The sequence below is a fragment of the Anolis sagrei genome, chromosome X (assembly GCF_037176765.1).
Source record: "Anolis sagrei isolate rAnoSag1 chromosome X, rAnoSag1.mat, whole genome shotgun sequence".
NCBI classification, from domain to species: domain Eukaryota; kingdom Metazoa; phylum Chordata; class Lepidosauria; order Squamata; family Dactyloidae; genus Anolis; species Anolis sagrei.
In genome coordinates, this window is record NC_090034.1 from 9164784 (window position 1) to 9180682 (window position 15899).

A 15899-nucleotide genomic window follows, 5' to 3' on the forward strand; every position below is an offset into this window, starting at 1 on the left:
GACTCCTCCATGGCTTGATGGATCTAGACCAGTGGTTCTCAACCTGGGATCCCAAGATGTTTTGGCCTACAACTCCCAGAAATCCCAGCCAATTTATCAGCTGTTAGGATTTCTGGGAAGTGAAGGCCAAAAACATCTGGGGAACCCAGGTTGAGAACCACTGATCTAGACCAAACATGGTATACTCCCCCTTCATCGTCCAACATTGCGTCCACAAAGAACCGTCCAGCAGAGCTGTTCTGAATGGTCAGAGGTTTGTTGAACCCTACCTCACAAGATGGGATCCCTGACTATTTGGCAGCTTGCAGTGAAGCATTTGCTCGGTTCTTTGTGGACAATGTTGCTCTGATCCGCTCCAACTTGGACACCATGTTAACGGCTGTCTCTGAGGATGTAACACGAGTGCCTGCTTGTCCGATTTTGATAGATTCGTTTCAATTGGTGCAGCTCGATGATGGGGACAAGATACTTGGAGAAGCAAGAGCAACCACATGCATCATAGACCCCTTCCCATCCTGGCTGAGTGTGTGAACGTGGTGGTTAATGCCTCCTGATGGGAAGACAAGATTCCAGTGAGCCTAAAAGAGGCTATAGAATAATAGGATCATAGAATCAAAGAGTTGGAAGAGACCTCATGGGCCATCCAGTCCAACCCCATTCTGCCAAGAAGCAGGAATATTGCATTCAAATCACCCCTGGCAGATGGCCATCCAGCCTCTGTTTAAAAGCTTCCAAATAAGGAGCCTCCACCACACTCCGGGGCAGAGAGTTCCACTGCTGAAGTTCTTCCTCGTGTTCAGATGGAATCTCCTCTCCTGTAGTTTGAAGCCATTGTTCCATGTCCTAGTCTCCAAGGAAGCAGAAAACAAGCTTGCTCCCTCCTCCCCGTGGCTTCCTCTCACATATTTATACATGGCTATCATATCTCCTCTCAGCCTTCTCTTCTTCAGGCTAAACATGCCCAGCTCCTTAAGCCGCTCCTCATAGGGCTTGTTCTCCAGACCCTTGATCATTTTAGTCGCCCTCCTCTGGACACATTCCAGCTTGTCAATATCTCTCTTGAATTGTGGTACCCAGAATTGGACACAATATTCAACAGTTATTATAAAACTGCTGTTGAAAAAACCATCACTCAATTGAACAACTTTCAGCCAGTTTGCAATCTCCCCTTTTTGGGCAAAGCCATGGAATGTGTGGTGGCTTCACAATTCTAGGTGTTCTTGGAAGACATGGATTATTTGGATCTGGCACAGTCATGGAAATGAAACAGCCTTGGTTGCCTTTGTGGATGATCTATATAGGGAACTGGACAGGGGGAGTGTGTCCCTGTTGGTTCTCCTGGACCTCTTAGTGGCCTTCGATACAATAGACCACATTATTGATCAGGAATGCCTCACGGGAATGGGGCTTGGAGGTACTGTTGTACAGCGGCTCAGGTCCTTCCTGCAGGACCGTTCCCAGAAGGTGTTGCTAGGGGGACAACTGCTCTGCCCCACAGCCTTTATCTTTCCCACAAGGCTCAATATTGTCTCCCATGTTGTTTAACATCTACATGAAGCCATTGGGAGAGATTATCTGAAGCTTTGGAGTTGGGTGTCGTCTGTACGCAGATGACGTTCAACTCTACTACTTCTTTCTACTCACTGCTAAGGAGGCTGTTCAGGTCCTGCTTGGCTGCTGTGATGGTCTGGATGAGGGCAAACAAATTGAAACTGAACCCAGACAAGACAGAGCTCCTCCTGGTCAGCTGCAAGGCTGAACAGGGCATAGGGATACAGCCTGTACTGAATTGGGTTTCATTCCCTCTGAAGGCAAAGGCTCACAGCTTGGTTGTGATCCTGGATTCAACACTGAGCCTGGAACTCCAGGTCTCGGCAGTGGCCAGGGGAGCTTTTGCACAATTAAAACCTGTGCATCAGTTACATCCATAGCTTGGGAAATCTGACTTGGTCACGGTAATCCATGCTCTAGTTACATCCCAAATAGACTACTGCACTTTGCTCCAAGTGGAGTTGCCTTTGAAGACTGTTCAGAAGCTTCAAATGGTCCATCGAGCATCAGCCAGATTGCTCACCACAGCGGGGTACAGGGATCACACAACACCCTGTTATGCCACCTCCACTGGCTGCCAGTCTGCTACCGAGCACAATTCAAAGTGCTGGCTTTAGCCTATACAGCTCTAAACAGTTCTGGCCCAGTTTACCTGTCTAAATATATCTCCCTCTATGAACCATCTCAGGGATTAAGATTGTTTGGTGAGGCCCTGCTCTTGGTCCCGCCTCCTTTGCAGGCGCGACTGGTGGGGACAAGAGACAGGGCCTTCTCGGTGGTGGCCCCTCGTCAGTGGAATTCCCTCCCCAACAACCTGAAGGAAACTATCTTTAATACTTTTAAACTGAATTCTTATTTGAAGCAACAGTTTACTTAATTTTGTATTCTCTTTTATTCCAATGTCCTGGATTTATTAGACTTCAAAATGTGGAAGTATAAAAACACATTATTTATGAAAAGTTTTTTGAAAAACATTATTTATGAAAAATTTGATCAGTGCTCTCGCTCTTGGCCTTCAGGAAAAAAGCAAAAACATGGCTGTGTAACCAAGCATTTGCGTAGTAACCAGGACAAGAAACAGAGACGGATTATGTGCAATTGTTATATGATACTGGAACGGTCTGGACCATGCTTTTGGCTCATGTGATTTTAATGTTTATAGGTTTTTAATGCTTTGTTTTAATGTTTAATTGTAGTTACGTTTTATCATTTAATGGATAGTTTTATGTTACTGATGTTTTATATCAGGTTTTCATGTTTTGTGAGGCATTGAATTTTGCCGTGAATATGTTGGAAACCACTTTGAATCCCTCTGGGGGTAAGAAAAGCAGTATATAAATGAAGTAAGTAAGTAAATAAATAAATTAAAATAATTGAAGCATTTGCACTAAGTAAACCTCAGCATTTTAGTGCCCAGAACAAAGGGAAAGAAAAGCAACGAAGGGGATTGGCTGTTGTAAAGGAAGAAGCCCGAAACACAGCAGCTGCACCTAGTTCCCCAATCTAACCGTGGGTCCTGAAGTCTTGCAGTCTGGAGTGGAAAAGGGGAAAAGTGGGTACAGCTGGGCAACACAATGCCAAATTGGTCGCACCTGGAAGAGTGTGAGGGCCTGAAAGGTGGTGCAAACAGCCATAACTTAATTGCAACTGGGTTTTGAGATAATATTTGTTGCTTGGGAACAATTTAAGGGACTTGAAGGAGTAGAAGGAGAACCAGGTTTACTGCCTTTCATTAAGTTCTGCTAAATGGGAAGGTGCAGTAGATATTTAATGTAAAGATATAAAGCTGTTGCAAACATTTTTATGCACTATGCTTCAGTGTTTGCACACTGGGATTCTTAATGGAGGGATGGAAATTGTAATTCTGATTTTGCCAATTTAGATTATAGTAAAGGCAGTCAATAATGCGTAGCGTGTTCTGGGGGTACTGTGTGTTGTTTAGCAGCTAAGTCTTGTAAACTGAAATACTTCCAGTTCAAATCTTAGCTGGCATTAACTTATGTGGGTCCTCCTAATTTATAGGATTTAAAGACAAACAATTGCACTTATTGAAACAATGCATGCCAAGTGTGTTGAGTGTACTAAAACTCTATCCAAATTAAAATAGAAAAATCAATACAATATCTTAAAAGCAACAGTAAAATATCAGTTGTATAGGGGGTGGGAAATACCTTCTGTGATTTCTAGCAGAACCCCTGTATACTCGGTTGCTGTAAGTTTTCTGGGCTGTCTGGCCATGTTCCAGAAGCATTTTCTCTCTAAGTTTCACCCACATCTTTGTCAGGAATCCTCAGAGCTTGTGCGGTCTGTTCGAAACTCTGCAAGTGAGGTTTATATATCTGTGGAATAATGTCCAAGGTGGGAGAAAGAACTCTTGTCTGTTTGAGGCAAGTGTGAATGTTGCAATTGATTAATATTGAATGGCCTTGTAGCTTGAAAGCCTGGATGCTACCTGCCTGGGGGAATCCTTTGTTGGGAGGGGTTTGCTGGCCCTGATTGTTTCCTTCTGGATTTCCCTTGTTTTCTGGGTGTTGCTCTTTGTTTACTGTCCTGATTTTAGAGTTTTTTAGCCAGATTTTGATCATTTTCATGTTTTCCTCCTTTCTGTTGAAATGGTCCACATGCTTGTGGATTTCAATGGCTTCTCTGTGTAGTATGACATGGTAGTTGTGAGAGTGGTTCAGCATTTCTGTGTCCTCAAATAATATCCTGTGTCCAGGTTGGTTCATCAGGTGCTCTGCTATGGCTGACTTCTCTGGTTGAAGTAGTCTTCAGTGCCTTTCATGTTCCTTGATCTGTGTTTGGTGGTCCCTATGTAGACTTGTCCACAGCTACATGGTATACAATGAACTCCTGCAGAGGTGAGAGGATCCCTCTTGTCCTTAGCTGAATTTAGCATTTGTTGGACTTTCTTAGTGGGTCTGTAAATTGTTTGTATGCTCTTTAGTCTAAGTATATGTGAGAAATTGGGGTTATGAATCCTATTGCAGGTCATTGAGTAGTAAGCCATTCCTTGGAATAAACCTTCTGGATAGAGATTAGAATGCCTCACTTAAACAACAGAGTTTGGATTTTAAATTAAAAATAAGCAACTATTAGTTTAAGTTGCTTCTATCCCCAACCTCTCCAAAATATCACAAAAAGAAGAAAATTAATTGGTAATCATTATTTATTTATATTTATTTACTATATTTGTATAACGCCCTTCTCAGCCCTCAGGCGACTCAGGGCGGTTTACAGAGGCAACAATTCGATGCCCAAGAACATCATAAAACATTTAAAACATTAATACATAGTAGAAAACCAAACAAAAGTAATAGAAACATAAGCCATTTGCACCTCCTAATTAAAAACATTATCCATCTCATCGTCCAGTCGTTCCAATAATGGTCGATATGGGTAGTTTTATATCCCATGATCAAAAAGGCATAGGGATCCTCAAGTGTACGATGGTCCTTAAGAAAGTCCTTCTTTAATTCTTACAAAAGTTAATATTATTTATTTATTTACTATATTTGTATACCGCTTTTCTCAGCCCTTGGGTGACTCAAAGTGGTTAACAATAGAAAAATTCAATGCAATAACAAACAGTTTTTTTGTCGTGTCAGGAGTGACTGCAAGTCACTCCTGGTATGAGAGAATTGGTCGTCTGCAAAGACGTTGCCCAGGGGACGCCTGGATGATTTGATGTTTTTTTAATCATCCTTGTGGGAGGCTTCTCTCATGTCCCTGCATGAGGAGCTGGAGCTGATAGAGGGAGCTCATCCGCCTCTCCCCTGATTCGAACCTGTGACCTGTCGGTCTTCAGTCCTGCCGGCACAGGGGTTTAACCCACTGCGCCACCGGGGGTTGCATAAAACAGTTAAAAACAGTTAAAACAGTAGCATTTTAAAAGAATCCATTATATATCAATAAACATCTCGTTAGCATCACGTAATTAGAATCAGGATCCAGTTTCATCATCCAATTGTTCCATATTCCTATATTCTTTACACTGTCTATTCAAATGTCTGCTCGAACAACCAGGTTTTCACTTTCCTCCAGAAAGATAACAAGGAGGGAACCGATCTAATATCTGTAGGAAGGGCGTTCTACAGCTGAGGGGCCACCACTTAGAAGGCTCTGTCTCTCGTCCCTGCCAGACGTACTTGTGATGCACGCAGGACTGAGAGCAGGGCCTCCTCAGACGATCTTAATTATTGGTTGGCATTTCCTACCTTTTGTGCTTGTTTGCTTATTTGCCTTTCCATCCTGAAACAACAACAACAACAACACTTTATTTGTATTCTGGCCTATCTCCCCGAAGAGACTTATTGAAGATTCCAGCACATATACAGGCAAACATTCAATGCCTTTGAAACACAGATTGAAGCACAAATACACAGACAAAGGCAAAAGCTTCCCCTTTCATTTCCGAATCTGAAAGCGGTGCTCATCTCTGGCTCTGGGGAAGATGCTCATCTCCATATCCAAGCCGAGAAGCCTGTGTTGTCCATAGACACCTCCTGGTCAAGTAGCCGACATGACTTCATGGGGTGCCCAATTACCTTTCTGCCAGAGCAGTACCTATTGCTCTACTCACATTTGCATGCTTTTGACCTGCTAGGTTGGCAGCAGCTGAGACTGACAGCGGGAACTTGCTCAGTCCTGCAGATTTGAACTGCCAACCTTTAGGATTGCAAACTCAGGCTCAATGGTTTAATCCGTTGCATCTTTTATCTGTTGACTGCCTTTTCAGAACCAGAATCCATTAATTCCAGTTAAATTTAAAATCCTAGGCATCAGTTCTTTCATCTGCCATATATTTAAAAGCAATAATAAATAGGACAACCTTGAACTTTTCAGGATGAAAGGAGAGCCTGGTGCGCTAACTCTGTTGTGATTCACAGCCAGTCAGTTCTGCCTCATCATATAAGATGATCCTGTTCCCAAGTAGAATGAAAATTCACCGCAATCCTCATTTTCGTGTTTAGCTACAATAATGCACCTTTTCTCCGCAGCGGTATCATCTACAGTTAGTCTGTCCGAGAATGGTCATGCATAAAATTGGGTTCTTTCATCTGCCTTCTGAAATCTTAGCGGTCAAACTTCGGAATGAAAAAGAAAAACCATTCCTTCCTTTTGAGAATCCGCATGATTGAAATTTCTGGCTCTCGTAATTGTTTTAACAGAAGATGTACATGGCACTCTATGGCAAAGGTTTCATTCTCTATGTAACTAATTAATTAAAACAGGAAAAAAGGACAGGGGCACAGTGATGTTCTGGTTATTAAATTAGCCATTTTTCCACAGCCGATTCATAGCCTTCGTGATTAACTTTCCCACCTGAATATGACAATGGAAGAAATCTTATTTTACACTCTGACTATTAAATTGGTACATGAATAGTGTTGAATTGAACTGGAACTTGCAGATACCATTTCAAATCATTGACTTATGTAATATCAAACTCCGTAGTCGATAGCAGTTGGATAAGGATTTGGCTGTGGTCATGATTTTTAAGGTTTTGCCCTTGGAGCCAAAAATATGCTTTAGAGTTTCTTCCAGGCGTGGGCAAACTTCGGCCCTCCAGATGTTTTGGACTTCAACTCCCACAATTCCTAACAGCCGGTAGGCTGTTAGGAATTGTGGGAGTTGAAGTCCAAAACATCTGGAGGGCTGAAATTGGCCCATTCCTGGTTTAAACCCATTCCTGGTTTAAATTTGATTATCTGCACCCCTTCAGCTCCATTTGGGACTCAAAATGGTTCAAGAATCCCTGAAGCAAAGGTTGCAGGATATTGCCCTAGAAGCTTAGAACTCACTCATATTCACTATGCTTACCTAGAGTTCTAAATTTACCATACTGGGAGCCATTTAAGACATATAATCATAGAATCCTAGAGTTGGAAGAGACTTCGTGGGCCATCCAGTCCAACCCCATTCTGCCAAGAAGCAGGAAAATCGCATTCAAATCACCCCCGACAGATGGCCATCCAGTCTCTGTTTAAAAGACTTCAAAGAAGGAGCCTCCACCACACTCTGGGGCAGAGAGTTCCACTGCTGAACAACTCTCTCACACAGTCACAAAGTTCTTCCCAATGTTCAGGTGGTATCTCCTTTCTTGTAGTTTGAAGCCATTGCTCCATTGCGTCCTAGTCTCCAAGGCAGCAGAAAACAAGCCTGCTCCCTCCTTCCTATGACTTTCCCTCACATCTTGATCCATGGCCCTCGTCATGTCTCCTCTCAGCCTTCTCTTTTGCAGGCAAACCATGTCCAGCTCTTTAAGCAGCTCCTCATAGGGCTTGTTCTCCAGACCCTTGATCATTTTCGTCACCCTCCTCTGGACACATTCCAGCTTGTCAACATCTCCCTTCAATTGTGGTGCCCAGAATAGGACACAGTATTTCAGATGTGGTCTGACTAAGGCAGAAGAGAAGGGTAGCATGACTTCCGTGGATCTAGACACTATATTCCTCTTTATGCAGGCCAAAATCCCATTGGCTTTTTTTGCCGCCACATGACATTGTTGGCTCATGTTTAACTTGCTGTCCACGAGGACTTCAAGGTCTTTTCCACACATACTGCTCTCGAGCCAGGCATCCCCCATTCTGTATCTTTGTATTTCCTTTTTTCTGCCTTTGGAGTATCTTGCATTTGTCACTGTTGAACTTCATTTTGTTAGTTCAACGGTGACAAATGCAAGATACTTCACAGGAGAATACCTAAACAGCCTTACCATAACTAAATATCACAGATTCTTTACAAAGGCAAGATTAAACGTATTTCCCTCAGAGGTGCTAAGAGGCAGACTGTCTGGAGTTCCTTACTCCCAAAGACTATGTCTCTCTGAAGGAAATGAAGTAGAAACAATAGAACACATTTTATTGCAGTGCTGCAACTACAATGTAGCCAACTTTTATATCCAACCCTGTCCCGCATGCCCAGCCATCTCACAATATACAGGGAATTGTGAGATATCTTTTAGAGGACAAGTGCCACAGGGCAACTCTCATAGAGGCAAAATTTCTCATAGTGGCAATAAGGCTGAGAAAGAAAATAACATCTGATAGGAGTACTACTTGAAACCATGTAGATGTATCTTGTAAAATGAACTTCTCATGAGATAGGATAATTTATAATGACTGTTGGTTTTACTGATGGGTCTGTGGACCGTAATAAAATGTTGTTGTTGCTTTAAATCGGTTTATGCAGCTATACCTAGTTGTTATTATGATACCTGTTTTCTTTTGGTTTCTTATCATGAACATAACTCTGACCTATTTATAATATAGTGTAAATATGATTACATGGGTTGTTGTAGGTTTTTTTGGGCTATATGGCCATGTTCTAGAGGCATTCTCTCCCGATGTTTCGCCTGCATCTATGGCAAGCATCCTCAGAGGTTGTAAGCTTTGAGGATGCTTGCCATAGATGCATCCTAAACGTCAAGAGAGAATGCCTCTAGAATATGGCCATATAGCCTGAAAAAATCTACAACAACCCAGTGATTCCAGCCATCAAAGCCTTCAACAATAATATGATTACATGTTTTTGTTTTCATCTTTGGTCTTGTATCAAACTCCAGTTATGGTAAGTGTTGTAGGGTATGACTTCATTATCTCCAGTACATTTCCTGGACTTTCCATGGTAACAGGAAACCATGAATTGTGAACCCTATCAAAATGAATGAATTTTAGTAGAACCATGTTATTGACACTTACTGAACATTTGATCACTTTGTATTATTTAGTGCCAGGCTTTTGGAGAAAGCACGGAAGCAGCTCCAGGAGGAATTACTGAAGGTTCAGAACCAGTTTCTGGAGGAGAAGAAAAAACGTGAGCAGCATGAAGCCATGGTCAAGTGCTTGCAGAGGCGTGAGCATCTCCTCATCATGGTAGGTCTCTTGGATTCAACAATTTTGTCTAGATGTTCCTTCACTGAGAAGTCGTTCCTCATAGCGACATGCAGCTTCCTCATTTTCTTTTCATCTACTCACATGAACCAGTGCTGGAATTCTTGTGGCACATGCTTTGAGTCAAATTAATTAAAGTTGTTGATGATAAGGACCTGTATTCACATGGGTAGAGAATCTTCAGCCTAATAACTTGGCTGCTTAAGTATTATTTATTCACAGTATTTATACCCCATCTTTCTCAGCCTGAAGGGGACTCAGAGTGGCTTACAAAACACACATACAGCAAACATTCAATGCTGATTATACAGTTGACAAAGAGAGACAACATAAACAGAGGTAAAGGCAGTTTTCCCCATCTTATTTCTGGCATCTTGAAAGCTGTGCTCGACTCCAGCCATTGGAGGGTGCTGTTGCTCCATTTTCAATGCCGAGGAGCTTTCCTCCAATAAGAGTCCTAAAATGAGCCTTTATTACCTCTTAGCTAAAACTGGTACCTATTTATCTACTCGCATTTCTGCTTTTGACCTGCTAGGTGAGCAGGTGAGCTGTGGCTAATGGCGGGTGCTCACCCTGACCCGGGATCAAACTGCCGACCTTTTGATCTGTGTGCTGAGCCTGGCCCCATAACAGGTTGTGTGCTGAGACTGCTGTGCTGAGCCCAGCCCCAAAACATGTTGAGTTTTGGGACTCCTCAGATGCTGGGGAGGTGGAAGGTAAAAGGAAGAGGGGTCGACCAAGGGCAAGATGGATGGATGGCATCCTTGAAGTGACTGGAATGACCTTGAAGGAGCTGGGGGTGGTGACGGCCGACAGGGAGCTCTGGCGTGGGCTGGTCCATGAGGTCACGAAGAGTCGGAGACGACTGAACGAATGAACAACAACAGATGCAACAGTACATACACAGGGTGTTTCAAAATGTTGAACCAAGGTTCAAAGCAGTATAAAATAACGATGTGCTAACATGTTGCAAACACACAAAAAAGTTCCAAATCATTTATGAATTATCAAGGTTTACTAACCTGTTTGAGCCAGAAAAAACAAGTCAGCAAATGGAGAATATCTCATTCAGTTTTAAGTTGCAGGGTTGCGAATGACTGAGGCAAGAATCTGTCTATTCAGTGATAATGGCAGTTATTTTTGGAAAATGGAAATCTCCATAACCTTTTGGAGATTTTATGATTTTATGACCTTGTTAGAAGTCACAACTTTTGGAAAAATGATGCCATAACCTTCTGGGAAAATGGCATTCATGCAAGGCATTCAGGTTTCTCAGCTGTTAAACTGATGTACCTAGATATGTCTTTGAACTGTTAGGGACAAAGATATGCCAATGCACAAATATATAGCAAAGTTTCAGAAGTGTTCTAAAAATCTACTCTGCCATAAAATTTCTTGCCTTTAAATCATGCTCTCAGGAGACAAAAATAAACAGACTTCTGTAAAAGTAACACAGTTGGTTTACTCACAAACCATGTATTCAGCATACAGGTACTTTGCATATCAATCTAGTTACAAATAAGATTTGAAGTAGTTTCTCTTTGTAGATTACGCAGGGCATCTTTATTATAATCAACAGTACTTAATCTAAAGCATCTGTCTGTTCTGAGAGTCTAATAGAGTCTTTGTCTAGGGTGAAAATCCAATGGAGTCTGTACAGCCTAAAGTCTCTAAGCATACTAGTTCTAAAATGGAGTCTGAGGTCAGAACAATCCCAGTTCTGATCACATGGTGTACAACCCCTCCCACCAGGCCCATAGCGAGGGGGGGGGGGTTAGGGGTTCAACCCCCCCCCCCGAAATGTTTCAGATTTTTTTAAAAAACCTGGTTTACTCATGAATTTTAACTGGTTAACCAAACCCCCATGCTAAGTCTATGAGATGCAAAAAATCAAGAGTTCCTCCAGAACTGCAAGCACTATCTCAAGCAAATATTAGCAATTTATTCACACTGTCATTACTTGCAGCAATAGCCGATGTAGTTGTTCTGGTACAACTGTACCAGGAGCTCCAACTTTGCTTTGTATTAAATGTTTGCTTGCAGTCCTAGTTTTCAGGGACTCTGCAGATAGGTGGCTTCTTTGGTTGCAGTCATAGGGCAAGTCACCTGTCCATCATTGTTAAGTTTTGGTCCCGCCCCTTGCTCAGGGTAATTGGGAAGGAAAGGGAGCCATTTTTAGTTAGTCTCAGCAAGGTAAGCTTATGTATAGGATGTGTGCAAGCTTCCCCTGTACAAATGCTTCAACCCTTAAGACCTTCCGGGGGAGAAAGGTCTTAAGACTCTCCAAAGAATTTCCAGGAAAACAGCCCTAAAGACCAAAGAGCACCAGCTGGAGAACATCTACTGCCTTGCTGGTAGGTCCACTCGGCATTTGAGACGCAGTTCGACCCGGTAGTGGAGCCCACATCAGTAAGGGTTAGATTGCAGTCAGCCTGGGAGAAGTTAAAACGGGGATTTTCCTTTAAAGAAGAAGTTATTGAGGACAGTTGCCTGTCCTTCGTGGGCAAGATTAGGAACTCACCAGTTGCCTAAAAGCTTGGAATCATTTACTTAACTTTACAAGACAAGAGAAGTTTCTGTTTGATTGTTCAATAATAAAAGACTTTGTTGTACTTCTCAAGCCATCTAAAGACTGTATGTGGTGGAAACCTCTGAGAACTTCTCTTTAGGCCCCCTGGCTTCCCGCTGGGCATATCTCCTCTCAGCCTTCTCTTCTTCACGCTAAACATGCCCAGCTCCTTAAGACGCTCCTCATAGGGCTTGTTCTCCAGACCTTTGATCATTTTAGTCGCCCTCCTTTGGACACATTCCAGTTTGTCAATATCTCTCTTTAATTGGGTGCCCAGAATTGGACACAATATTCCAGGTGTGGACTAAATCTTGGGTAAAATCTGTGCAGTACAGATTATTTCTGTAACTTTGTGAGTCATTGCTTGACCCAATGCCTTCAAGGCTCCTTTGTTTTAGAAAACTGCCTCTTGTTTAGTCATTTGTTATAGGTGGATTCAAGATGCGGCTACTTGATGTAAATCGAGGGCACTAAGTCTTTTTGAAGTTCTCGTATACCAGCTTTTTGTCTGTGAAGCTGTTACAGTAGAGTTTGAAAGCACCTGTCTCTGAGGACCCGTTTCCATTGCGAGCCACCCTTTACCGCTTGTTTTCTTTGCAGTCCCACTTAAAATGCCCATTGTGCAATTGCTCCGTGAGTTGATTTTGCTGTTGCAACTGATTTGTATGGTGGGAAACTGAGACAAGTGTGTAAATACTTCACTTGGCAAAATTTGCCCATAACCCTAGGACGGAGGACTCCATTTTAATTAAAAGGAAATGATGGTGTAATTTAATATTAAATTGAGCAAATATATTACCTGTTAAAAATAATAACTTTGCTCTGAAAGCTTTATAACCCAGGCTGTTATTTAATGATCTAATTAGTACCTTCCACGGTAAACACTGTTGCAGTAAGTATCATTGCAAAGGGGAAAAGGGAGGGGAAGGCAAGGCAGCTCTTGATGCCCCCCAGGCTCCTCCAGAATAATGGATTCGTGTATATTCTGAACACAGAAAGGCCTTGGGAGACGTCATTTTTTTTCTGAGACAGTTATGAGAAGCATTTGAGAGCCCTTCTTTCTCTTAAGACACCATCCCACAATTTCTCGCAGCCAAAAGGACTTTCAAAACACCACAGGCTCACCGGACCACCTGGAACGCAACCTCTTAAGAGAGAGAATTCACACCATCCGCAAAGAACTCGCAAACACAGACAAGGAACTGCTGCATCTCCATATCAACATCAGCCAGAAGCCCAGTTCCAGCAGACCTCACCTCTGAGGATGCTTGCCATAGATGCAGGCGAAACGTCAGGAGAAATGCCTCTAGAACATGGCCATATAGCCCGAAAAAACCCACAAGAACTGAGTGATTCCAGCCATGAAAGCCTCCGACAATACAACCTTGATACAATTCCTCATGTTGTGGTGACTCCCAACCATAAATTTATTTTTGTTGCTACTTCACAACTGTAATTTTTCTACTGTTATGAATCGTCATGCAAATACCTCACGATGTTTTTTCATTCACTGGACCAAATTTAGCATAAATACCACATACACCCAAATTTCAATACTGGTGGGGTTGGGGGAGGCATTGATTTAGTCATTTGGGATTTGTAGTTGCTGGGATTTGTAGTTCACCTACAATCACAGAGCATTTTGAACTCCATCAATGATTGAATGGAACCAAACGTGGCACACAGAACTCCCATGATCAACAGAAAATATTGGAAGGGTTTGATGGGCATTGACCTTGAGTTTTGGAGCTGTAGTTCACCTACATCCGCAGAACACTGTGGACTCAAGCAATGATGACTTCGGACCAAACTTGGAATGAATACTCAATATGCCCAAAGATGAACACTGGTGGAGTTTGGGGAAAATAGACCTTGACATTTGGGAATTGCAGTTACTGGGATTTATAGTTCTCCTACAATTAAAGAGCATTCTGAAGTCCACCAACAATTGCATTGAGTCAAAATTGGCATACAGAACTCCCTTGACCAACAGAAAATACTGGAAGGGTTTAGTGGGTATTGCCCCTGACTTTTGGAGTTGTAGTTCACCTACATCCAGAGAGCACTGTGGACTCCAACAATGATGGATCTGGGTCAAACTTGGCACAAATACTCAATATGTCCAAATGTGAACACTGGTGGAGTTTGGGGAAAATAGACCTTGACATTTGGGAGTTGTAGTTGCTGGGATTTATAGTTCACCTACAATCAAAGAGCATTCTGAACACTACGAATGATAGAATTGGATCAAACTTCCCACACAGAACCCCTGTGACCAGCAGAAAATGCTTGGTTGTCTGATGGTCTTTGGTAACCCCTCTGACACCCCCTCGTGACTCCCCCGGGGTGTCCCGACCTCCAGGTTGGGAAATGCTGTGCTAAGCCATTCTGCCTTTTTGGCAGAGCAAGTTTAAGATGAAATGCAGAATGCCTTTGAATCTCAAGTTTCTGTAGGACAGCAAGATGGAATCTCCTTTCAAACTATAAGAAAGGAGATTCCATCTGAACATGAGGAAGAACTTCCTGACTGTGAGAGCCATTCATCAGTGGAACTCTCTGCCCCGGAGTGTGGTGGGGGCTCCTTCATTGGAAACTTTTAAACAGAGGCTGGATGGCCATCTGTCAGGGGTGATTTGAATGCAATTTTCCTGCTTCTTGGCAGAATGGGGTTGGACTGGATGGCCCATGAGGTCTCTTCCAACTCTATGATTCTATGATTAATAGGATAAGGCTTCCTTTGTGTTTTTCACGTGTTGCATGCGGGCCTCTTATAGCGATCTACTCTTTGGGGAAAACATTCCTGGACACGGATAGACCTTTGGCATGACCCGATTCAGCAGGGCAGCCATTGTGTTTGGAGGAGCTTGAGATACCCCAGTGCTAGCACCTTGTAAGGATTCTTAAAAGGGCAGTTCCTTTTCTCTTTGTGAATGTGGATGAAGGAAGGACTTGAAATGTCACCGCTGTGTGTTTATTATGCACTGCTTTAAAAAGAGGCTATTTTCCTTTTGGCTCTTCTGACATTTAAGCATTCAAAAACCCAATAATTGCATATTGCAGAGCTTTGCTCTCATGGCTCCTCCATCTCAGCTTGGAGTACCTTTGATTTCCAAACTCTTTGGGTCATACAGAAATATCTCACAATTAGGAACATAAACGAATGCTTCACTGCTTTAGATGAGAAAGCCATATTGGACAGCACTCGGCCAACAAATGGGGTTCCACTGGGATTTCTGGCAAACTGGTAAATAAGACACGGAGGTCCCGACCCCAAATGGGGTCCCCTTAGCTCCATGTTGGGGTCCCAAAAATTGGCAAGAGTAAAAGACCTCTGAATGCCACCCATTTACACAAATTGGTTAGGAACCATGCATTGTTTATGGTATTTATTTATTATTTATCATAAATAAATAATTGACAGCACCGTTATAATATATTTAAAAACACAAACTAAGTTAAAAACTTGGTATTATGCTAGATTTCCTTTGACCCGAAGCTGGCCACTTGGAGTGCTTCTGATGTCGCTGTGAGAAGGTCCTCCATTGTGCATGTGGCGCATTGTAGTCAGAAGTCTGTGGTTTGCTCTTCTCCACACTCACATGTTGTGGACTCCACTGTATAGCCCCATTTCTTAAGGTTGGCTCTGTACCTCGTGGTACCAGTGTGCAGCCTGTTCAGCGCCTTCCAAGGTGGACTCCACAAAAAGCCTAATATAGGGCTCAGTTAACCAGCTCTACCAACTTGTTATGCTGATTTGTTTTCAGTAAATGTTTGGTTCTTATACCTATTTTATATACCTACTAGCCGTCTCCTGCCACGCGTTGCTATGGCCCAGTCTGTGTATATCTGCTTTGTGTGTGTATATTTGTGTATATAGAATCATA

The 15899-nt window shown here is 42.6% G+C and overlaps 1 protein-coding gene across 2 annotated transcripts in view; it reads left to right on the plus strand.

The window, feature by feature from the left end:
• LOC137097978 (mitotic spindle assembly checkpoint protein MAD1-like) overlaps positions 1-15899 on the plus strand; it is a 796577-nt gene that overhangs the window by 170744 nt on the left and 609934 nt on the right. For both annotated transcript variants that reach the window (XM_067473504.1, XM_067473503.1), the window contains one exon: positions 9284-9428. In XM_067473504.1, the coding sequence (XP_067329605.1) occupies positions 9284-9428 (145 nt within the window). The remainder of the gene's footprint in view (positions 1-9283; positions 9429-15899) is intronic.